This window comes from Furipterus horrens, unplaced genomic scaffold (genome assembly GCF_987537825.1).
Source record: "Furipterus horrens unplaced genomic scaffold, mFurHor1.1.pri manual_scaffold_10, whole genome shotgun sequence".
NCBI lineage: Eukaryota > Metazoa > Chordata > Mammalia > Chiroptera > Furipteridae > Furipterus > Furipterus horrens.
The window spans coordinates 25,834,176-25,861,027 of NW_028327180.1; the positions used below are offsets into that span (position 1 = coordinate 25,834,176).

A 26,852-nucleotide genomic window follows, 5' to 3' on the forward strand; every position below is an offset into this window, starting at 1 on the left:
CATAAAGTAAAGTAGAGAGTCAATTTGTATCACTAACATTTACCAATACACATAACAGTGAGAGGCGCTTAGCCCTTGGCTGCCTTTACTCTTCACTGTCTCCATCGGAATGGGAACTGCCATATCAAGACAGCCCGTGGCCCGTGTCAGCCCAGTGGTCTATGCTGTGAGAAGGCCCAGGCATCCTCCTAAAAGGATACTTTCACTCTAATTTGTCAAAGTTGTTAGTAATAATTTTATCATCCAATGATTCATCCAGACCACCCTAAATCTATTTCTATTTCTAAACAATGCCCTTTCTTGAGATAACGGATTTGAAACTCCACTGCCAACTGAATCAGACTTCTTCTCTGTTGTAAAAGCACATCTGTAAGAGTGAAGCTCCACCAGGGCCCAACTACAGCTAGACAAGGAAAACTATTTTTTACGTTTACATGTTCATTCAAAGACTGCTCCTTCTTTCTGGAAGTATGGTGATTTCCTCAGGATGGCATGGTCCGTCACATTTTGATGAGGAGATAAGTGATGCCTCTACAGCAGTGGTTCTCAGCCTTCCTAACGCCGCGGCCCTTCAGTACAGTTCCTCATGTTGTGCTGACCCCCAACCATGAAGTTATTTTCGTTGCTACTTCATAATGGTAATTTTACTACTGTTATGAATCGTAATGTAAATATCTGATATGCAGGATGTATTTTCATTGTTACCAATTGAACATAATTAAAGCATAGTGATTAATCACAAAAACAATATGTAATTATAAATGTGTTTTCTGATGGTCTTAGGCGACCCCTGTGAAAGGGCCGTTTGACCCCCAAAGGGGTCGCAACCCACAGGTTGAGAACTGCTGCTCTACAGGAAGAGATAAATAATAGCTTTTTCAGGACGACACTCTTGACATTCTTATATTTCCGAAGGAGTTAAGACTCTGAACATGATTAATCAAATCTTTTTCCGTAGTTCAGTATTATCATAATAGGCACATCAATTTGACTAATATACAGCAGAAAATAACAGTGTGGAATTTTAAAATTGACTTAAAGAGAAAATATGCCTATTGTCTAGCATTGTTTGGGAAACAGTCCATATAAACTCAACACATCTGATGTAATTATATCTAAGAAAAAGAGATGGATTCCTTTTCTGTGAAAGAAGCCAATAGTCATTTTAATTTAGTTGTGGTTCTTCCTCAACTCTAGTAATACAGCCATTAATTTTCCTACCAACTAAATAAGCTTTTTCATACTTAGGGGGAAAATGACATTTTAAAGGAAATGGTTATTATTTCTATGAGACACACTTAATCAAGGATTTGTAGGAAACAAAGGTGCTACATTCCAGATAAATTTCACCACTTAGGCTGTTAATTCTTATACAGTTCACTGTCAAAAAAATTGTATTTACCCACCAACTTCTAATAAATATCAAAATACCTTCTAACAATATCAGCAGTACATTTTTTTTGCTAGAATGGAAGTCTAAATGATTTCCAAATATAAATGAAGTCCAAGTAATAGAGATTTCCAAAGGCCAGACATAATTCTGAACCAAGACTGCCTGCATAGAGGTTTTTCCTTTTTAGAACCATGTTCCCCATTGTGATAATTTTTAGATCTCACTTCAAATATGAATAGATACTGTTAATTAAAACCTCCCCTTTTTTTTTCTACAAATATTATATCTGGGGTAGTATCACCACTAATAAGAAGGTAACTACCTGTGAGTGGAAAAATTTGACCTATAGCCTCATAAATATTAAGATTAGAGTGTCATAGGATTTCATTCTTTTAGTTGCTTCTTTACTCTTCCTCTGGAAATCATAGCATGGCCCATTGTTTCATTACAAATGTCAGTAGACCTTCAAACTGTCCCTGCAAACCACTAAAGTTGTCAGGCCAAAAAGAATTGCACATAAGTTTTATCCATTATTCTTTAGTGTTTACAAATCTACAGTCCCTGAAAAATGCTTCCATGTTTCTGAGCTATTGTTACCTATTTGAAATTAAAATTTTAAATATTTACTAGCATGCACTGCAATTTTAACTCTTAATAGTTGGATTCTACCTCCAGTAGAGTGAATCTGCTGTACATTTTTTATTAAGATGTAATTTCCAACATAAACAACATATAGTCAAATTGAATCAAGGAACTCAATATCTGAAGTCAATTCCTTGTCACTTTCTGTATTGTGTGTCATTAGAAGTCTTCATCATCCCATTTTGACCTCTTTTTAAATGAAGTTAAAATAATATTTATTTTTAAAGCTTTACTTCAATAGTTTGCATAACTATGTTAAATATGAATGGTATTTCATATAAAAGAATATAAAATAATTTTTGTAGAACAATTACAGAAAAGTCATAATAGTAGAAAAGCATGTTGCCTTACTACACAGACTGGACAGAAGTTAAAAAGTCAATGAAGGAAAGAACAGAGTGCTTAGAGAAATAAGAGAAAATATAAGAAAGCATTCAAGTTTTATTAACGAAGAGGAAAAAGTGTCAAATAACTTTTGCAGAATAATATTAAATGTAGCACATTTTTCACCAAGCATGAAAACACACACAGACACACACACGTGCACACAGACACAACACACACACACACACACACACACACACACTTCAGTTTGACTATAAAGGCATTAAGGACCCTTTTAGAAAGACATTCTTTTTCATGGAGACTTATAAAGGAGATCAGATTTGAAAGAACAAAGGAGAAGGTGGCCAGAATGGAAAAATGAAGGCCCTGGTAAGCAAATATATTCACTTGTCAGGTAAGGGAATGGAAGAGAAAGAGAAGATGAAGGAGAACACTGGCATGAGGATGGTTCAGACTTAAGGCAAAGTTGAGCCCAGACTGAAGGCTAGAGTAGGCAGAAATGAAAAGACTAGAGATATTATTAAAGTAAAAGCTTCAGAGCAACATCTTGGATATTTGGAAAGAGGTGTTGAAGGCCCAGATGGAGACATTAGCTTTACAAAAATAGAGGTAACTATTCCTCTGACACTGGCAGAATACCACCTTGAAGATAAGAATAAGATTCTGTTGGTCAATATAAGAGCTGAATCTATATTTTAGGAGCAAAAGTCAGAAACATTGAATAACTTGCCTAAGTTAGCATAGTTTCTCAACCCCTAGAAGAACTGGGAACAAGGTCTGGATACCCTAACCTTCATTACATATGTGTATACTTTAAGCCATAAGAATAGTGTTTAGATAAACAATATCTGTTAAGAAGAAAAAGTCACTTGGCAATCATCAAATTTAGAGATATTCAGTTATATATTTGTGCATAATTTATTGATAAATAAAGCGAGGCTTAAACAAATCAGATTTGTTACCAAAACTAAAGCTGAGTTACATTTTAGAGTTCTTTTGGACATTTTGAAATTACTTTCAATTGTCAAAACAATAGAGTCAGGTTAATGCATATATTATCAATAGAATCATATCCTTCTGATAATTTTCTATTTGGAAAACACTGTTCTGAAAGTTGAAAATGAGCTGGCATTTCCATATGTTTTCATTTTCTTATGAATTATAAATTATATCATTAATGAATTATGTTACTAGTTATATTTGTTTATTAACTACATAGGCACACATGTGCATGTAATGTGCATTGATAATGCAAGAGGAAGAGCAAGTGCTCCCTTATGATCATTTTTAAAAATATTTTAATAGGGTTAATCAATTGACCCATTCAAGGTCTATTGCAGACAGGTAACATCTTGAGTCTTGTCAATGTGTTTGACAAAATAGCTCATATTATCCTTGTGGATTACATGGAGAGTTGGAGTTAGCAGAATTAGGTGGGCTTATAATTAAAATATCAATCACACTCAAGGAATATTGGTTGTTATTTATTAACAGGCAAATACTACTGATACCTTATATAAGCCCATTGTGTTCAGGATTTCAGTCAATTTGGATGAGGATATATATGGCAAATGTTTCAAGGTTACACATATCTTTATGATAGATGAGAGAATTGGTAGTTCAATTCTATGAACTTGCACAAATAAGCCAAAAATCAAGGTGGCATTTAATAGAAATGAATATGCAAAATCTGGCATATGGCTTCAATCCATTACATAGTCACAGAATAGAAGACATGAGGCTTACCATAATTCATATTGAAATAACCCAGGTTTTCAGCAAACTACAACTTTAGGGCAAAATAATGTGATTCAGTTAGCACAGAAGCTAACAAATTTGAAGCTTTTAAATAGAATTATAGAGTCTAGATAACAGAGTTGTAATTTCAAATATGGGAAATGAGAGTGAGGGAAACCAAGAGTGGGGTAATAGAGAATGGTGTGACCATAGTGAAAACAGAGTACATTCTCTAGTGAAAGGCATTTCCCCCCCTTTCTTTCTTTTTTTTCCCCCCAGTGTAAACACTGTGTTTCTTGAAGAACACAAGTGTCCAGGTTGAAATTGGACTGAAAACTGAATTTTCAGATACTGACTAAGATTCTCCATGGGTAGATGAAATCATACTCTATAATCTACATACCAGATTTCAAGAAGAACACCAAAAACCCACATTCAGAAGATTTAGAGACCAGGATGAAGGGTATAAAAATATAATTTAATAAAGAATGGATAAAGTAATTCAGAATTCTTAGGTTAACTGATAAGAAAATGTAAGGAAGAGATGCAGTTGTTTTCCTGTATTTGATGCATCTGACATTAAAAAGAAAGAAATGACTTAAAGTCGGAACTCATATAAAGGACTCTTACAGCATTTGTCCTTCTGTGATGCACTTTGTTTCATTTCACATAATATTCTTAAAGTTCATTCATGTTACAGCACATGACAGGCGAGATAGAAACCAGTCCCTTGGGCAGCCTTCCCAAAAGGCAAAACATTGAATCGGCAGTCCAACTTTTCCCTCCCCAGGCAGAAGCTGGGAGTTGAAGGTTTTCCCCTACTTGTTCCTCACTGAGGTAGAGGAGAGGTCTATGACCAGTGAGTGTGTGCTAGTTCAAACCTTGGCTTTTGTTCTCAGTGGTCCCCAAACCAGTGCTTTTTCTTGTCGGTGCTTTGATTCAGGCAAAATAAAAACCAATTCCTCAGGAAGCCACCCTGAAAAATCAGAAGCTATACGTACAATCCAGTCTCCCACTCTCCCCAGAGAGAAACCAAGAGCTGAGCATTTCTTCCCAATTGCTCTGCACTGCACCGGGCCAGAAGGGGTGGTAGGGGTGGGGACTGGGGTTAGGGAGTGCCATGAATTTCCTATTGGTTTGACCTGGCTCTTACTCTGTCTTGGTTTGTAGGAGCCTCTTAACTGGTTCTGGATTTCTCTTATGAATCAGTGTATCTTCGTGAAAAAAGGAGGGTGTGGGTCTTTCCATTCCAACATCTTCTTATATCTTCCCCTGGCTCCTTCTGTTTTTCTCTGAATAAAATCCTAAACATCATATTTTTTGGGACCCTGACATTATGTGACATTGCCACATGCCATATTGTTCCCCAAAACTCATTTTTTATGTGAAAATAAGCAGCCACCTTTACTAGAAACTTGTTTCTGATAATCACTAAATATTATCTGGGGCATACATGCTGGAAACGTCAACTGTAATTTACTTTATATCAAGTTTTCTTTCAAAAGAATCTATTTAAAGAATTCTCAGAACTTTATCCATGATATTTATATTTAGTTCAGGTTTAATTCCAGTATATTCAAATGATTGCACAATTCTATTTCTCTTCTCTGCAGAGCTCTGGGACAGGGTTTATTACCATGGCAACTAGTGTGAGACATCCCGTAGAGCCAGCAGAAATGATCCTGTTACATAAAAACAAAAATAAAGCAAACTGAACACTAAGTCATCTGAAGCACCAGCACGGATTTATACTGAAATTCATCTTCTCTGAGGTGTCTAAACAGGAGTTTTGGTAGAGTTTGGAGATGAGAGACTAATCCCAAATTACTTTTCCATTTTTTGAACTTTTTCTGCTAGAATAATCATCATGATCTGATGACAGTGTGAATAGGAGCGTTTTCTCTTTAACATAGACAATACTAGAGAGCCTCCTGTAATCTGATTAGAGTGAATTGATTCCTCCTGCAGACAATGTGAGCTCACATTGCCCCTCTGTTTGGCAAGGGTGGTCTCTAAATGAATAGACTAGAGAGACAGCACACTGATGTTTGCTGAGCATAGCCACGGAAAGAGGAAAACGACCAAATTAACGGATTTCCCCAGAGAGAGGAGGCAACTTGCACCATGATCATAATTCAGCAAGTAGACATATTCTTTCTTTTTCATTCTATAGCACTGTGATCACAGAGAACATGATTCAATACATTTATTTACATTCCTACAAATTTGGGAACTCCTGAATGAACTACAAGGTCTTTAAACTAAATACTAATTTTTAAAGGAAAAATTGGCAAAGTCTTCTAAAATTTTGACCTTTCCTACACTGTTAAACCAGCTACATTTAGCTGAACTGATAGAGCACAGACTTTGCTCAGGAAACTTATGCAGGATGTATCTTTAAAGTCTTTAAGAATTCAGTACTGTACTGTGATGCTTTGTGGAATGTTGAGAAAATTAAAATGTCAGAGGAAGGAAAACTGCCAACCAGAGAGGAAAGGATTTAAATGTGTCCTGGACCATCTAGTGAAGCCTTGGGCATGCAGAATTGTCAGCTATGCAGATTGTTATGCAATAATCAAGCTTCCAAATTAAGGAAGAAAAATCTGTAATAAATATGACTAACCATGCCATGAATGACGTACAACACTTCCATAGAGTGCTATTTATTGTTAATTTATTCACATTCAGCACTTATTTAATACCTAGTATTTTAGAAGCCATTTAAGTGGTTATGTTTGAATGAAAGGTTCATAAAGAGTTATTCAGATATTACATAAATATATTAGTGATCTCTTAGTATGTACATATGTGTGTATGATTATGCACAATCTCCAATATATCTGAAAGATATATATGTACATATCTATTTATATACAGAACTCTAAAATTATATATACATATAATCATATATACAAAACTAGGAATATATATACATATTTCTGCCTGCATGAAAATATGTGATATAGAGGAAACTATAGCAGAGAAATCATTCACTATACCATAAGTAATGAAATAATATGGAAAACTATCATGAATGAGTAGAAACCTATTCAATAGAATATCAGTAAAGAAAGCATGCTGCATTATTGCTGAACACAAGTGGTAACTTGAACAAAATGTAACTTTAATGAAATCGTACTTAGTGTAGTTCTATAGGAAAGCTGTTATAAATAGCTCATTTTTACTTGTATTTCAATCAGTGTTTTTATATGTAAATATAAATAGGTGTATCTTATACCACAGAGGGAGCTGAAAATAATTCCTGCCTTAAAAAGTATAATTTAAATCATTATAATTCTTTGGTAATTGTACTTATTATATAGTAAAGCATATGTATGATCATATATGATCACAAATTACATACACATATAAGGAAAACTTCAAACTATTCCTTACATTTAGATAAAGAACATCTGCATTAATACTGTTTTATATATCACTTATACTATTTGTAAACTCTGAAAGCTCTATAGTAGGAGTAACAACAGTATCGTTTCATGGATTATTGTCAGACCACATTTATCTCCTGAGAATAGAATAATTAACTTCATTAAATTAGAAGATGAATACCTTTATTTTGATAATGGTTTAGAATAGCTTCCTTCCAAAATCAGCCTATCTAAAACAGATCACTTATTCAGAGGATACACACTGTCCCTCAACCTCCCAGTGAAGAGAACCAGAAGAAATAAGTGACTGTAATGTGGGAGATTTAGGAGAGTCATGAAGAAGCACTTTTTTCTGTAAGTTAATAATTGAGCCACATGAATTGACAGGCCAATGGTAGGCTTCTACATAGAAGTCATTTCATATCCCTCAAATCTAAGTTTCTGTAGGAACACAATGCATACAGGTCCTCTGAAATCATTTCCTACTCAGACTCATCTAAGATCTGTCCCCTTTTATTGAGAGAAGGAATTATCAAAAATGTGAAAGTCTAAAAATAGTGGTTTATAATTGAAAGCCTAATTCTTTCTTAATTATAGGTATGCTACAGTGGCACTCTATAATTAGGGACGATTGGCAGCTCCAAAGTGAGTGAGGCTATATCATTCTCTCTGTACAAGGATGTATATGCTCCACAGCATCAAACCCTGGAAAAGGAGGATGCGGGGTGTTTTTCCTCACACCCCTTGGTGGGTCTTCCATTCACTCTTTCTCTAGCAGAACAAAGTAAATATTTCATTCTCATATTTGTTTCACTGATTATCGCTGATGGAATGCTTTTAAGATAAACTATTTAAAACTTAAATTACAATTTTTAAAACTAACACTGATTCACTAAAACACTATTAATATAACACAGCTTACTATTAAATTATTTAACTGAAATATGAACATACTTTAGGCTTAAATTAAGTAAATGACATTACCTTAGGACCTAACAGATAGATCTCTATAGACAAAATGAAATATTCATCTCATAATTTGATAAGTAAGGTGCTTTCATCCCCCCAAAAAATATAATTTCAGGAAACATTAATAATAAGACAAAACACTAAAAATTCAGAATTTTGTTTTAAAACTGGACATTTAATCTTTAAATGTTCTTTAAAATTATTTTTTCATTCTTTTACTAGTTATATCTTTAAAATTTAGCCAGTGACCCAACTTCTTGAATTAGATTCTCCAATGGCGAAATCCAAAGTTCTTGCTGCAGTAAAAACAGAAACTTGGCTTGATAAACTCTGTAATAGTAGAAAATTTTATTCTATTTTATATTTTTAATAAAATGAGTAATAAAATCCCCAGTTTTAAACAGCACGTAAGAAGGAAAAAGCTAACAATAAGTCAAAATAAGCCATAGTAGGAAACATAGAATAGCTGTTAGAATTTTAAATATTAGTAAATCATAAAAATGGTGAAAGTTTTTTCTTCTACATGTAATTAGCTGTTTTGAATCTGAAAGTAAGCATTACAGATGGCCAGAGGACAAAATACAGTGCTTGTCCTCTTCAGCTTCATCCCACTCCATCTATATCTCCTTTCCTGGCAGGTGGGCACCATGGTAATCAATCTGCCATCTTTCACTCTTTCTTGAATCCACCTTACAGGAGCCTCAAATATGCCTAGTAGTTTCATTCAGGCCAAAGAACAAAGATATACCTTAGTATTTAAGTGAAATAATATTAATGAAAATTTTGCTTTTATAATGTCTCTGAATTAAGTTTATCTTATTCAATATTTTACATAGCACTCTGTAAAGAGAAATTTGTTTTTAAAAAAGAGAATCTGTTTCTCAGTCTTCATATACTAATTCAAGACACTCTGTGTGAAAGGGTTTGAGATTGATGGATACAATTGTAAAGCCACAGAATCATAGAAAACATTCTTGGGAGTCAGAAACAAATTAAGATTGTCCTCACTATTATCATCATGGTACCCAATTATCAAACATTAATACTGTTAACAAAATTACTCATAATTTATTCACAACATTTTATTTAATCCAACATCAAGAAACAAACCCTTTGCTTACATAATTTTCCCATTCACAACCATGTTACATTAGTTCAGTAGAGGACTTAACATGGCAAGCTCCTCCTATTCACTTTGGCAATGTGCACTGTTATATTAACGTCCCTTTACTGATACAAACAGAATAAATAATGTGGCTTTGGAGTACTGTTGAGTCCATACCGTCTTTCTCTAGAAAAGGAGAAGCTGACTACAGTGGTTTATGAATTGCGACTTAGCCACAGTTGATTTGACTGTTCCTTTTGAAGGTATGTTGGCATGTTGGCAGGAATATTCCTGAATTTCTGCCATGATAATTCTCCAACAGTACATAAACCAGAAAAACAGCATGGGCAGCAGAATGAATCCAGAGACCTTTCTCTTCAAGGAAAAATAGTATATGCAAAGAATCCTTTAGGAGTAAGTGGCTGCTGCATACTTAACAGCTGCCTGAATTGGGACAAATCCTTAAATTTATCTAGGCTTCAGTTTAATAATGCATAGCATAAAACCAAAAATCTTTGTCCTATCAACATAAGTTCTCTAATACTCTGAGGAAGGAAAGCTCCACAATCCACATATTATTTTTTATACACACACTGACACACACACACACACACACACACACACACACACACACACACCATAGAACCACAGTCTCTATGGAATTAGTGCACTGAAATACCAGAATACATGAGTAGCAGCTTCTTTTGCCCACAATCATCTAGCCTTCTCAACTTGTCTTCTAGAGAACTTGCATATTTTGGCATCTTGGTAATTACGGCATACTCCTATGATTGACTGAGCCTAGATATACTGAAAAGCTCTGGGAACTTGAATGTGTCATAGTTGAGAGTGGTTGGTACTATTTTTGACCAGACAAGCTAACGACAGTAACTTACAAGAGATGTATATTCACCTATGAGAGAATTTCCAGAAGGAATTAAGGTTATTTTACCCATATAAAGAGTGCTAAATAAACCATAAACCATGATATAACAGGCTACTGCCTCATTCAACAGATCTTGTTTACTTCAAGAGGGAGGAATACTAGTAAAATACATAAATTAAAGCAAGCCCTATTGGGATGCAAATAATAAAAACACTTCAAAATACCCTTCGAATTAAGAATCATGTAGTGTTCTAATTTATTTCAATAGATTCATTGTTATGATCAAGTTAAAGCACTATGTTATATTAAAAGGATTTAAACACATATTATGTATATGTTTGGAAGAGAGAGTAAATCTGTATTATAGCAGTCATATGTAGAACTGCATTAAAGTTAAAGTAGCTGCACCTATTTTGCAGTCCCTAGTGAAAGCATTAACCTTCTATACTCCCTGCATATCCAGCCTATTATCTGTTATCAGCTGTGACTGCCCCTGACCAGTTTTTCTCCCAACATATCATTAGCCCAACTGAAGTTATTTGGAAAAAGAGACGAGAGACCAGTGTAGGATGAGACAGTCTTCCATTATAAGCTATTATTTCAACTAAAAATTGAAGTCCTAATTCTGAAGTAAACTGGCCTAGACCTCACTCAAACAAACTCAGATACATTTAAAATATTTGTGTATTACCACAGATCATCATATATCATATATGTTAGCTTAAGACCCTAGTTTATCAGCTGTATTTAAACATTTTAATAGAACAGGTTCATATATAGAGATAATGGTATAATGAGATAAAAATTTACCAACATCAGGTTTTTGGGTTTGTCCTATAAAAATGGACCCTGAAGCCACATATTTTTTAAAAGTTAAAATACATTATAACTTTGTTATTCATTTAAAAAAGTTGAAAGTCTTCGTTAGCCTTTCTTTGGAGGGTTTGGCAGAAAGTGCAGGATTTCTACACATAAACATAATCTGTTTCCTGACATGGAATTAACATAACTGATTTAAAAGTGAGTCTTCAACTGAAAACTATGTACAATAAATGACAGTCATACTTATTTAAAATTAAACAAAAAACATCACCATTTTGTTTTAAAAATAATACTAATTTATACTTTGCTTCAGTTTTCTTCGAAAAGTACAATAACATTTCATAAAACCTAAATTTCACTGCCATATTGTGTTTTTTTTAAATCCAAAAGAGGGAAGATTCAGAAAGTAGAGAGAGGTAGGGCTAAGGATGGGGATAGGGAAAGGAGGTGGACAGAGACAGGGTCAGAAATGGAAACAGAGACAGAGATGGTGGTCACTGTCACACACACCGTGGGAGGAGGCAAAGGAGGACAGAGTTTAAACCGCTTAAATTTTGAGAACAGAAGCAGAAGTTACAAAGCAGAATCTCTTACCCTGAAAAACTCTTTAGTGGAGCCAGAGTCTAATGTTCCGTAAGCAATTTCTGTTTGCTTAGAAAGATCCTCAGCACTTTCGATGGGAGACACCATCCTCTCTACAGTCAGGAAGGCAGCTAAGTTAGCCGTGTAGGAGGAGATTATGATCAGGGTAAAGAACCACCACACACCTCCAACAATGCGCCCAGAGAGGGATCTAATAACAAGTATGAAATGGATTTGTAAAGTGAAATGAATGACCTAATAAAAAAGACAAGTTAGCAGTATTATGCAAATATTGACTTATAAAGAAATATTTAACTTTATAGTTGTCAATATATCTGCTACTTACTTAACCTGGAAATTATTAAACACTCTGGGCAAGGAGTACAGATAGCTAGATTTGATGAGCTACCCAGAGGTGAAAACTTCAGATTCCTGAGATTCTTTCATATTTATAATGCCCAAATTGTTGACAATATGAAATCTTATAACAAAGCAATTTCAAGAAATGTGCAAATAATCCATCTAATGCTCATAGTACTTTATCTACTTATGGTGTAAGCAAACATGAACAAGAGAATCTAAGATCACCGGCAATACTGACAAAGCCAAATATTAAAAGTTAAAGAGTAGGCATGACAGATACAGCTTTAAACACTGAAGAAGCCCTTTAGTTCAACCAATGAAGTTCTAATATCCTCAAAAAAGCTCCAAATTTCATTAGTATTTTGCCTGTGCCAAAACCTGGATTTTAATACAACAGAAGATAGAAGATGGGAAAAATGATACTACAAACACAGGTACGAAGCAAAATACAATTCTTAATGAATAAAAAAACAGATGCTTTATGCATGGACTGTTATCACCCTGTTCCTTGGTGCCTCCCATTTAAGGTAAAAAGAAAACTCAGAGAAAACAAATTATATAAATTCCTAATCTGAAATATACTAAAGAAATATTTATGTGGCCATAATTTCTTACATAAAATACTTTTTAAAAGCTTAATAATTCCCAAATAATTTACTTTAAACCCTAGGTAAATATAAATATGTACATATAGAAACAGATGTATACTATATTATTTTAAAAGATTTGGTGGGATTCTACATATAAAGGCATTTGAGTAATATTAACAAGCAAATATAACTATTTTCTTTTTTGTTAATTAACTCTGCTATGTTTAATATTTAGACTTACTGCAGTGAAGAGGCAACATTTCTAAAATTTAAATCATAATTGGCAATTTATAGCCTAAATCAAACTTCCTCACTAGTAAAAGTAAGAAATATACCTTCTGATGAATCACAGATACTATATCAAATTATTGGGGAATGTTTGTAGAATAAACTACCTGAGTAGTCAAGACAAAGAGGGAGGTAATTTAAAAGTAAAAAAAAAAAAATATATATATATATATATATATATATATGTGTGTGTGTGTGTGTGTGTGTGTGTGTGTGTGTGTGTGTGTTTAAAAAAATTATGTTGCTAAAATAAAGGAGAAAAACAGAGGGAGCAAGCAATGAAAGGCAAAGGAATGATTGAGAACCGTTATCACAGTCTCTCAGAGATACAAAGGGTTAAATAAATATGACAGGATGAAAAGAAGCATGCCTCAATTGTATTCTGAAAAGTATATTAAATACATTTTAAATTTGGGAAACCCCTTACATAGATAGACACAGCTATTCTCAAAATGTTCACTCTTTATTCCATAACAATGAAAGATATAATTATATGGCATGTACCCTGTACTTAAGAGGGCACATTCAGTATCTGACTGCTCAAAACTCTTAAAACAAATTAATTACATGGTAATTGCTTTCAACACTATGCATTGCATGTTAATTTGCAAAATATTTGAAAATCATTTTTGTAAGTCATTCTGTCCCACCTGTAAAATAGACACAAGGTGAAGACATAAGTTGTTTTCCAATTCAGTGCTTAAATCAGATTTAATGAGATTAAATACGCTAATGTATTTAAAGTGTAAAAGATAAACAATTTATCGGACTTATACATCACTCAAAACAGAAGATTCTTGATCATTTTATTATTTACTTGTTAATATATTCAAAGGATCAATTGATACCTTTGGAAGAGTTCCTGAGAAATTTTATGCAGAGGGACAAATTTTATTTTATGTTTTATGGTAACAGACAAAAACAGTTTTTCTAAATAAATACAAAATTTTCACCCCTCGGTATCTGCACTACAGGAGCAAATAAATTTACATATTTGAACGTTTATTTTTATTCTCTATTAAATAATTATTTTAAAATGGCATTTTGTTTAATTCATCTGAATCCTTTAGAGATGTTAGGAGAAAAAAAAAAAAACAGAAACAAGCAGGAGAATAAAAGTAAACTTTCAAGCATTTTGCTCTCATAATTTCTGTGGTTCTCTCTAGCTTTCAGAAAATTATGGTTAATGTATTTTAACCTTTTTTTCAGGCAAGTGAGTGATTCCATTCAATAAATCATTCTAGATTAAAATTAAAATGTTTTATTAATATTAATAATATAGTTCCATATATTTTACTTGGAAAGAGATGATAAATATCTTTTAAAATATTTAAAGAGCATCTCTAAAGTGATATGTGCATTTCATGCATTATTATTATTGTAATTTTAGATATTAAGCTTCTTTTTCTTTTCTAAACTGAGGTAAGTAACGATCATTTCATTTTAAATACAGTTTAGTTCATTAAAAATCATTAAATGTGCCAATGTTACATGATAGGTTCAATTTTTAAATGCCCATTTAACATAAAATGAAAAATATATGCTTAAAAATTTTAATAAAGTGAATTTGCCTGTATATAGTCTGTGCCCATTCCCCAAGGAAAAAATGCACTACCAAAAATCTGTTTATATTACCAAAAATAAAAATTATTACATGTGAAGTTATAGTAAAATTAAAAGCACATACAAAAAAAACCATGTTTTAGGAAGCAGACTTGTTGAAAATTAGAAGTTCTCTTATATGTCCTGGTGGGCCCTGCAATAACACAGATTGTTAATTGTGCCCTGTGCTCCAGGCCTCAGGTGTAAATACGTTTTCTGCTATTTGACAAGCACTAGACACCAAAACAACTACCTTTAGAGGCACAAGGAACAAGGAGGAGGGTCATTCTATGGGAAGCCAGGTCAATATATCATAGTCCATAATGAGCCCCCATACACTTCTCCCTACTCACTCAAAAGGCAGAGCATAGTTTATGTCATTCTATGATAATTGCCTATGTCTCAGGAATAGGGTAACATTATGCTTCAGTAGCCTTCTTACTAAAGATGGATCATTTCATTATTATTTATAGGCCAGAATGTTCTCTGAGATCCCAACTTGGTTAGTGTTTTTCCTCATTATTAGAAACTTCTCTTTACATCTTTAACTTAAATCAGATAAACTAAATATAGAGATAAGACTGTGAATCTTACATATCTTGTCAGAGATCATCAGAATTTTATATATATATGCCATAAAAATCCATTCGTATATTTATAATTCAATGTAGTTCCATGGAAAAACCAAAGAAATTATGATTAAATTAAAATTGTTTAGATCCATATAATTCATAAAAATTTGACCTTCTATCATAGAAGTAAGTGATTGATAATTTCTGGATATATATTTTCTTTTTATCACTGCATGAGTATATAATAAAAATTGCAAAAGACACAAATTTTTGAGTTTCTCATATAGTTGTTTTAAATCAATCACTTATTTTCCCCCAAAGTGCCAAAAAATTAACAATATAATGAAATAGTATTAGAAAAGTCACCCCTTCTCCAGTTATTAAAATATTCCATAAAATCAATGGAGGGTACTCAAACCCAAATTAAAATATGCCAACAGATAAATAATTATTTAGGCTTTAAATATGAAAGCACTCACACTAGAAATGGAATGATTTATTCTTCAGAAGGACAAGATATGACTGTCATTCTTACTCATGTATATAACATGAACAGAAGCAATATATATTTTGTGATATATTCATGATGTTTAAGCATTTTACTGCAGAAATTAACATATCATAATGAGAAGAGAGGTGCTTGAATTTTTTCCATGATGTATGTATTATCATTCAATATGGCACAAGCTTTTATAATAATCAGCCGTTGTTATTACCCAACCATGTATTTTTGGATATTTGTAAAATGTTATCATAATGGTTTTTTAATCCAGAAAACTAACCTTAAAAAAAAACAAAGCAATTTTATAATCTCTCTCACACTATTTCCATGAGCTAATAATGGGGAAGTAAAAGAGATGAGATGTGTTCCAATGAAGATTTTTAGAACAAGCTCTTGCTTTTGAAGTTAATATGCAATATTGCCCATTTTCCCATATACAGGTCTGTGCATCAACACACAGATGACTGTAAAATGAGAATATGCAGCAAAAACACGGTACCCCTCCAAGAAGGCATGGAATGAGAGGAACCTTATGCATTTTATAGCCTCTCCATGGTGTGTATAATTTCACCAGGGAAATATAAGGTCAACATTCAAAGAACATTGCTCAAATATTTCACAGGCTTATGCCGATTTTAAGTATCTGTCCTTGAGTCTTAAACTGCTTGGACAGGTGATCAGCAGCTGTTTATTTCTTTAGAGTGAATTCATAAACACCATGAATGTCCACTTGAGACCTAAAATGCACAAAGTTGAAGCAGGTGAGTAACCAACCTTGGCGAAATATCGCATCCTTGCTGCATAAAGGCACCCAAGGAAAACCAGAGACTATTAAAAATCCCAAATTCATTAGTTGATTCACTACTTTGTGTTTCTCTTCCATCTTCAAACTCCTCAGTGTGCCACTCGTAGGGGCTAAATCTGCTGACCAGGAATAAAACTACACTGACCCCAATGTAGGCAAAAACAATGCACATCCAGATCTCATAGGCTAAAGGATCAAGAAATGAAAACACTCCTGGTTTGGACTTCTGAGGCTTCTTGATCATGATAGAGATCCCGAGGCTCATAAAGGGCTTTGAGAAGTCAATCACCTCTTCTCTCACAAGGGTAATAGTTAATGGAGCAATTGCAATATCAGCTTTCTGTAAGAGAAACAAAGGACAGTAATGGTACCTGGAATCATGGTCAGAAAGGAATCGTGGTTCATTATTGGATCAAAAAGGAATGAAAGGAAATCAAGGAAATGGCCATAATTATTTCCCTGGTAGAGTTCCAGTAAAGAATAAACAAAAAAAGTAGTTTGTTCCCCAGATATCCCTCCTTTTGATAAATGCATAGGAGACCGATCTGATTTGATTATGATAATTCCATCTTTATGCTGTATCTATGCTTTTGAAGCCTTTGAACAACAGATATGACCTAGATGCCTCAAGACGGATGAGATGTCTGTTTCACCTAATCTGCATGTTTGCTTCTGACTTCATCTTTAATCTTCAAATGCTTACAAAGAAATATGCTAGTATCCCTAGAGTAACGTGGGAAACCAACAGTCTCAGACACGGCTACATCACAGTGAAGGGAAGCATTCTGTCAACAACAGTTCAAACTGAATGACTTTCTAGCTATACTTACCCCATACACAAGTTCTCCAACCATCCCATTCCAAATTTTCGTGTCTGCATCCCTGGCCCCATACTTGCCATCCCCAACAATTGTCAGCTTGTACTTGAACCCACAATGTTTGGCGATTTCTGCAGCCAAGTCAACACAGTAGCCCTCATAGCGCTCATTGCCTTCAAGCATTTCATGATTTTTCTTCATCATAACATATGGTGATTCCTATAGGGAAAGACAGTGCTTTCATTGATAAAAATAGCTTTGTTAATTACTCTCTGAATCAAATCTTGTTTAATAATTATCTGTTAGCAAGACACATTGTAGAATATAGATGTAAAAATAATCATAATCCTTCTGAAAAAAGTCCTCAAATATCTATCATATTTCATTAATATGGCTGTACCTAGCCATACCAAAGTAAACAAGAGACTCAAAAGCACAAACTGTTGGCATGTCCCTTTGTCATGTCTGTAACTCATAGGATTTAAAGATGAAGAATTCTGCTCAATAGCTGTTTGACTCAACTCTGGGTCCACCATGATCTTATTCTATGTTAAGTCTGTGCCAAACCCAAAAACCACATTCATCTAAAACCCTGTGTCACTGCTGCTTCAAAACATGGAATTCATATAGAAATCAGGTTAGCCAGTGCTGTATGGACTGAAAAGATTATCGTCATGGTGAATTTCTGATTCTGTCCTTTCAGACTTTAGGTCTCACTTCATCTATGAGATATAATATCCTAGAATGATGCTACAAGGATAACCAGAGAGTAGCTCCCCTCTGTAAACATAAGAAATAGGAGGTATAAGAAATGATTCAGCAAAATCCAATATTTCCACTGAAAAGTGGCACCAAGGATATATGGAGTCTTGGGGAGATAGTTCTTCTCAAAGGCATGATTAAGGCAAAAATCCTCAAATGTCTAGCTTAGACTTATAGAGGTATTTCTAAATGCCAACTAGTGTTGTTGTTCAAATGCTTGCTAACCTTTATATATTTCCTCCTTGATGTTTTAAAGATAATGATTCCCACAAATAATTCATCATGGCTTAATAATATAAAATAAAATTGTTTTGTTGCAGAATTATGAACTATTAGTGAACCCCATTTCCTCTGTTTCCTTTCACCAATAGTTTGCCATGATGAACTAATTTCCCTTCCATCTATCTAAAACCTAGACGTTCAAGATCCAGTTCAATTTATCTCATGCATTAATTCACATTTATGTAGCACAGGCTAGATGCCCCCTACCATGTTGAGACTTGGGGTTAAAAAGAAGAGAGATCATCCTTGCCTTTCAGGAGTTCATCTTTTATTATGAAGAAAGAGAAGTTGGCAACAGTATTAAAACCTGTAACAAATGTAAAGGTAGAATGTACCCACAATGGTCTGGGAGTGGATAGGTGAAGCCCCTGAACAAAGCAAGGAGTGCTCTTTAAGATTTCCTATTATGCACCAGATTATGAATTAAATGTCAAGCTAAATATCAGTCTTGAAGAAATAAGGGATATTCTTTAATGCTTTAGCTAGTGCTTATGTAGTCCTTTTGGCAGAGTAAATGTTCAATAGATGATTAAAACATTGCAAAAGCAATACTGTAATAGTTATTGGCCTCAAATGTAAACAGCAATTCTATTGGCACATTCTTTTCATAAAAAATACAATAAAATATAGGCACATGTGGCTAATTACCAAAATTGTAGTGACGACAACAGTCTTATTCTCAAGGCCAGAGGTATCATTTCCAGAAGGTAGCTCGGTAAGGGTAACAACCATTTTGTCCACTTCACTCCAGTATCCAATCTGAAACAAGTTACAGAAGGCAGACATGTGGATAAATGACCTTTTTACTAGCAAAGCATTTCATTATTTTATAACCTGTGCCTGAAACTGAAATTGTACCTATATTAACTAGGCTTCTAAACAGTGATATGTCTTTGGTATACATAAAACTCATAGGAATAGAAAGGGACTGCAAAAGCAAAGACAATTCTTTAAAATGGTTTGTCTCTTTGTGTTCACTTGGCTTATTCTCCAAGAATCATTTGTTTTGGCATGATCATATAGAAACATAAATAAAGTCCAAAAATGGCATTTTAGTCATAAAAGTAAAAAAGATATTGAACAGTTACATGAATATTTGTATCAGCTATATTTTGTCTTCTGAACCATGAACTTTTAGCAATAGGTCTTTTTCTTCTTATTAAACTCTTTTTCTACCTTGGTCTAAAAAAAGTATAATAGCTCTATTTACAGTTATATTTACTGTAAAGTTTGGATTTCAGTGTTACCAGAAATAAATAGATTTGATTTAGAAAAAAATATATTAAAAATATCTCTGGTTCTGGAATTTGTACAACTCTGTCTATGTGAAAACACGTCTTCAGGATTGTTCGGAAGATGAGGTGATCGGTTAGCTAACTCACCTTTTCATACAGACAGAACTACTGCCTTTAAATCACTAATGATTTACCTTCCGGGGCCCATTAGTTTTGAGCTCCATGATGTTAATTGTATAGTTTATTCTTTTTCCATTCTGGTCAAACTTTATATTTCCTGAGAGACCTTCAACCTGAACCTAATGAGGAATGGGAAAGGAGCATAGTTACAAATTTACTTCAATCAAAGATTTCTCTCACTGGGCTCAAGTTAAGAAAACTACATTTAGTTTTTTTTTTCTTTTTTCTTTCCACTCTTCAATCTACTTTTGTGTACTGAGGAAATAATACTGTACTCCCTTTATATTAAACATAAGGAATAAATCTAGGATGACCAATTCTTGAGGGAAAAAATGGTAGCCATTATCAAATCACATGAGCCATTGTGTTGAGTGACTGACCTGTTTGAGGGCCCTTTCTATTTCTACACCTTGTCCCCAGGGGACTGCTGGGTTGGCCAGACAGTCTCCTGCATTCCCCCTTCGGGAGATTTCGATTCTCTGCTTCCGTAGGTTGCGGAAAGCTTCAGTCATCACTTGAACAGCGTCATAGGTCAGAGCAGAAGTATACTGAAAAGAATCACACACATTTCATGAGAAGTGGAGAAAATCAAACTCATTCCACACTGGCAATCCAAGCTGCAGTTGTCCAATATACAATACCATATTGAATCCAAGAATTTAGACACTATCTCTGTATCTAGAAACTAAAGAATCTAAGAAAAGCAGTATGGAATATTGGGACTGTAGAAGGTACTCTTGACTCAACATTTTCTGTTATGTTAATGTGGCAGTTATTTCAGGTGAGACCTTTTGTGATAAGTATGTCAATATTTTTGTCTTTTTCTAACCAGCTTCCCATTAAAACATCACTTTATGGCCTGATCTGGTGATACAGGAAATTATCAAATTAATTAATAACTATTTCTCTACTGACTAATGAGAAACTTATTTGGCAATAAGAAAAAAAGTACTGATCAGACAATCTCTCATCTCTAATCAACCCTAGTGATGGTCATGTAGACCTGTAATGAACTTTGAAATATTTGTTTTTAACTTTCCTGAAGGTTTATGGTAATCAGTTTGAAGAACTACCAAGCTTCATAATTTCTATGTCCTCTTCATGCTTCAATAGTCTATGATAATATTAGTTCCAAACTTATTGCATTCAGTTCCCAATAGCATCACAGGATCATTACAGGTGCTGAGATCCAATCAGAAAAAAACTGCATGTGTATTAAGCACTGTCAATATTAAAATGTGCATGTATCCAATATATAATGATGCTGTCAGTAATAATAAAGCACATTTTAACATAAAACTTTAATGAATGGTCAGGAATTTTCTGTTATTGACTATGTTTTATTCTGTAGGTAACAAACGTACAGTGCAGCTGAGGAAAAAAAGTGCAATTTCATACTGATTTTGCAACAGTCTAAGATTCTTAACTGTGAATCCAAAATAAGCACTCAATATCTCCAACTAATCTTCCTTTGTTTAGTAAGTTAGTTCTCCCACTCTCAAAAATGACTACTTTTAACTTTTTCATCTTCAGAAACACCCACACCTTTGTATACTTCTCTTTCTCTGAATTCCGCTGATTATGTTGCCCTATGTGTCGCTGTAAAAACAGAAACCATCAGACAAAACCCCCTTATCTTTCAACAATAAACTACCCAGCTCCATAGTCCCTCTGTTTCCCTCCTGAGGTGACAACATGTGAATGACAACATGTGAGGTGACCATAGTCCTGCCTCAGGACAGCCACTCCAACACTGCTCACATCCAGTTTCTCTGACCTTAAGGACTTTTTTTCCCTTGCTTTTATACCCTTAATATCCTGCAACTGCCCTTTTTCTCTCTTTGGTTCACCTCTATTAGCAATGCAACTGCTCTAATATCTCCTATTACAAAGGAAGATAGATAGATAGATATAGTAACTGCTTCTTAGGTCTGCATATCCTTCCCATTACCACACTCTTTTTCTGTTTCCTTCCTAAGAATTTAAATTTTTTTAATTAACTCTATTGAGGTGACATTGATTAGTAAAATTATCATGTGCACAATCCTGTAATACACAATTTGCATACTGTATTGTGTCCTCACCAACGCAAGTCAAGTCTCCTTCCACCACTATTTATTCCTTCTTTACATTCTTCTCCCCTCCCCCCCTTTCCTTCTGGTAATCACCATACTGTTGTCCATGTCTGTGAGTTTTTTCTTTCCTTAATCCCTTCACAACCCCCTGGCTGGTTTGGCTCAGTGGATTGAGCGTCGGCCTGCGAGCTAAGTGTCGCTGGTTCGATCTTCCAGTCAGGGTACATCAGAGAAGGAAAACTCTGACTCCAAAAAACCTCCGCTGCCTTGCGGCATACCTCTTCAGGAGAAAGGCTAAGGGAGTAAACCCCGACAGAAAATCCGGAGCCGGAGTCCCTAAGGCGGTTTGACGTTGTAGTCAACACCGGCAACTCCTGCGGCGCACCTGAAGCCAAGCTGTATTGACTCCGTCTTTCCCTTGGACCCTTCAGCTGCGAAGAGAGGGGGGGTCTGCTGCATGGGCAACAGCAGACCCTCCATATCACCCTGCCCAGGCTCTGTAGCCTCAGCTTCACTGGAGAGGACACTCCAGCGTCATCGTAAGATGTCGATTCAACACGGGAGGAGACAGATACCGTGTCACTCCCGAGTCGGACTGCACAGCCATTCTCGGCGGTGCAGATAGACTCTTAAGAAGCTACACCATCATCTCTCGAGACGGACGGCTGCCGACGAATCCCTTCACATTTTTGATGCAGCACCCACCTCCTCCCCTGACAGCTGTCCATCTATTTGTTGTGTCTATAAGTCTGTTTCTATTTTGTTTGCTAGTTTATTTTGTTCATTAGATTCCGTATATAAGTGAAATCACACAGTACTTGTCTTTCTTTGATTAGCTTATTTCACTTAGCATAATATTCTCCAGGTCCATCCAGGTTGTGGCAAAATGTAAGATTTCCTTCCTTTTTACAACCGAGTAGTATTCCATTGTGTAAATGTACCACAGCATTTTGATCTACTCATTTATTGATGAGCACTGGGGCTGCTTCCAAATCTTGACCATTGTAAATAATGTTGCAATGAACATGGAGGTGTATATATTCTTTTGAATTAGTGTTCTGGGTTTCTTCAGATAAATTCCCAGAAGTGGAATTTTTTTTGGTTTTAAAAAACGTTCCATTTTAATTTTTAAAAACAGTTTTGAGGTCACACCATATTGCTTTCCACAGTGGCTGCCCCAATCTATATTCCCACGAACAGTGCACAGGGTTCACTTTTCTCCACATCCTCACCAGCACTTGTTTGTTGATGTATTGATGATAAATCTGATGATAGCCATTCTGATAAGTGTGAGGTGATATCTCATTATGGTTTTAATTTGCATCTCTCAGATGATTAGTGACCTTAAGTGTCTTTTCCTATGCCTATTGGCCATCTGTGTACCCTCATTTGAAAAGTATCTAATTGGGCCCTTTGCCCATTTTTAATTGGACTGTTTGTCTTCTTGGTGTTGAATTTTGTAAATTCTTTATAAATCTTGGACATTAACCTTTTATCAGATGTATTATTGGCAAATATGTTTCCCCATTCAGTGGGCTGCCTTTCTTTTCATTTTGTTGATGATTTCCTTTGCTGTGAAAGTACTTTTTAGTTTGATCTAGTCCCATTTGTTTATAGTTTTTCTTTCATTTCCCTTGCCCAAGGTGACATATCAGAAAAAATATTGCTATGAGAAATGTCTGACATTTTACTGCCTATATTTTCTTCTAGGATTTTTATGGTTTCAAGCCTAACATTTAAGTCTTTAATCCATTTTCAGATTATTCTTGTGTGTGGTGCAAGAAGGTAGTCTAGTTTAATTTTTTTCAATGTATATGTCCAATTTTCCCAACACCATTTATTGAGTAGACTATCTTTACCCCATTGTATATTTTTGCCTTCTTTGTCAAATATGAATTGGCCATAAAGATGTGGGTTTATTTCTGAGCTGTTCTGTTCATTTATGTCTATGTCCATGGGTATACCAAGTCTAACTGCCACCTGCTGGGTGCTCCCACACCTTTTTTGTTGAGGTGGCGTCTTGGGAATTGTCAGTGTGAAGCTAGCAGAGTTTATCAGGCCCAAACAGATCAAGATTTGGTCATGTAAATGGAGGGTGCTGCACTGCTCAGGTATGTGAGAGAAAAATGGCCCTCGTTCTAGATCCACACAAGTCAGTCTGTCCCAGATTCTGCCAGGAGCCAGATCTCAGCATGGCACCGCCACTGGTAGTGGGGAACTTGGGGCTAGTGGATCATCCCTGATGGGGAGGTACCAGTCAGGCTTGGGAAAAAGTTGGGGGTTGGGGGTATTGTCCCTGCTTCAGAGTCACACAACTCAGTCTGTCACAGATTCTGCCCAGACCTTGGTGGGACAGAGCCACTAGGAATCAAAACTGTGGGGCCACTGTGAGCCTGCAGAGTGGGGCTAGCTGACCTCCTGTGAGGGGGAGATTCCAGTCAAGTTCATGAGGAAGTGGGGAAGGGCCCCCACCCGGAGGCCACATAACTCAGTCACTCACTTCCCCTGAGTCTGACCAGACCTCTACACCTGGGCGAAAGCCCCACAGAGTGGTGCTACAAGGAGTCCACAGGTAGAGCTGTTGCCTCCCGCCAGGCTGATGATGCCGGGAGGGGAGTGCTCCACCCAAGAAAGATGACGTCTGTGGTGTGAGACAGGTACTCAGCACAGGGGTCCTGCAGCAGTCCTTTCAGCTCTCAAGAGCCACAAACTCTAACCTCTCCTCACATGCCTCTAGTTTGCTCTGCTCTCCCTCTGCTGGAGCCCAGGATGAGTGGCTGTGAATGGGATTTTGTGCATTGGCCCTTTAAGAAAGTGCTTGTTTCTCTAGCAGACTTGTCTCTCCCTGACAAACAGAATCCCCTCTGATTTTCACAGCCATATGTTATGTGGGTTCCTATTCTCAGCTCTGGGCCTCTGGGCTGGGGAACCTCTCATGAGGTTGAGAACCCATGCTTCTCAGGGGAACCTTTGCAGCTGGGATATCTATCCAGAATTTCAGCCACCACCCATGGTAGCAGGGCCATCCCTTTTCACCTTTCTGTCCTTCCTTCTAGTCTCTATGTGGCTACGTCTGCAATTCCTTGGTTATAAGACCTCTCTTCAGCAAGTCTTCAGTTGGTCATTCAGATTGATTGCTCTATATTTTAGTTGTAATTCCAGTTTGGTCCTGGGAGGAGATGAATGTAACATCCAGGTACTCTGCCACCATCTTGGATCTCTCTTTCATAAGAAAGTTTAAGAGGAGTGTCTAAATCTGTCCTTCCACATTAACCCTCCTTGCTCTCTTTAAGTGATCTCATTTCCTCCATGGCTTTAAATTGCATCCATGTGCTCAAACATCACTTCCTCAGTGATGCTCTTCTCGCCCAGCCCACTGTCAGTCATTCTCCTTCACAGGATCTTGTTTATTCTCCTCATAGTCTCTACCAATACCTGAGTGCCTTGTTCATGCATTCTTCATTTGCCTACTTCTTCTTTCCTCCCTACTAGACTATTTACTCTAGAGAAATAGAAAACTTGTTTGACTTATCTGTCACTACTAAATTTTTAGAGTCCAAGGCAAGGCTGGGAACATTGAAGAGTCTTATGGAGGGTGAAAGAAAGAAGGAATGAAGAGAGGGAGGAAATGAGGGAGGGAGGGAGGGAGGGAGGAAGAGTCGGAGATCTTGATATGGGCCCTGTCCTTATGGGACTCATATTCTCTCCCAGTCCAGTGAAAAGATATATAGAAAGATAACTGCACTATACTCATACTATTACAGTTTTATGAATTGGTCTGATAGTGGATAGATGTCTGTCTTATTTGTTGTTTTAATATGAGATATTAAATAAGGCAAATAAGCATATGGTTTATGTGGAATGAATTATCCTTCCATACATCCAGAAAAATTTTAAATTACAGTTTACATTACATATTTTGTATTAGTTTTAGGTGTACAGCATAGTGCTTAGACAATCATATACTTTACAAAGTATTTTCCTTGATATTTCCAGTACCCACCTAGCACCATATATAGTTATTACAATATTAGTGATTGTATTTCCTATGCTGTACTTTACATCCTCATAACTATATTTTCTAACTATCAATATGTAGTTCTTAATTCCTTCACCCTTTTCACCTAGTTCCTCAACGCCCCTCCCCTCTGGCAACCATTAGTGTATTCTCTGAGTCTATAAGTACATTTCTATTACTTTATTCTTTAGAATACACATTTATGTGAATTCATATGATATTTGTCTGCATTCAAAAATTTTTAAGCCTTCATTTTCAATGCTAAAAAGTGTAGTGTGAGATTATCATTCACTTAATCTGCATGAATTAGTTCAGTTGAATTGCTTTCATTTTATCACATAAGTGAACCAAAATTCAATGGGAAAGTTGGCAGGAAGAAAAAGAGAAAATGAACCGAAAGCCATGTGAACTGTCACTTAGTACTGTTAACTGTAATAAGGTATTTATATTTACCTTTAAAATTTCCTATTGGAATTTCTTCTCCTGTGCTAGTTAAGCAATGTAATTGCAGGCCTATATGTCAGTCCTTCTTCACATATCTGGATTATCTCCTGGATGGTTGCACTGGAGTGTCCTACAAATACCTGAACTAGACAGATCTAGATAAAACCCATTACCACATTTTTCAAAATCTGTAACCCTTTCCTTCAATCTGTGTATATTAGAAATTAGCAAAATATAATATGTTACAAACCCATTTAGGAAACTTATAGTCCTAGATTTAAAATGCAATTCCTGGGAGCCTATTCTAAGAAAACATTTTCTAATACAAAGAATTTTCATACAGAGAAATTAATTTCAGTATTATTTGTAATATGCAAAAATTAGAAACAACCTAAATTGCTAACAGTTAAAGGGATGTTAAAAACTGTCCTTTCTGCCTTGAGAAA

At 35.3% G+C, this 26,852-nt stretch overlaps 1 protein-coding gene across 5 annotated transcripts in view; it reads right to left on the reverse strand.

Annotated features, from left to right (window-relative positions):
• The window catches only part of GRIA2 (glutamate ionotropic receptor AMPA type subunit 2), a 125,983-nt gene that overhangs the window by 7,301 nt on the left and 91,830 nt on the right, over nucleotides 1-26,852 (reverse strand). For all 5 annotated transcript variants that reach the window (XM_090288801.1, XM_090288800.1, XM_090288804.1 and 2 more), the window contains exons 7-12: nucleotides 20,250-20,417; nucleotides 19,884-19,988; nucleotides 19,103-19,213; nucleotides 17,423-17,629; nucleotides 16,562-16,932; nucleotides 11,883-12,081 (exon numbers count right to left, since the gene is read on the reverse strand). In XM_090288801.1, coding sequence (XP_090144927.1) covers nucleotides 11,883-12,081; nucleotides 16,562-16,932; nucleotides 17,423-17,629; nucleotides 19,103-19,213; nucleotides 19,884-19,988; nucleotides 20,250-20,417 — 1,161 coding nt within the window. The remainder of the gene's footprint in view (nucleotides 1-11,882; nucleotides 12,082-16,561; nucleotides 16,933-17,422; nucleotides 17,630-19,102; nucleotides 19,214-19,883; nucleotides 19,989-20,249; nucleotides 20,418-26,852) is intronic.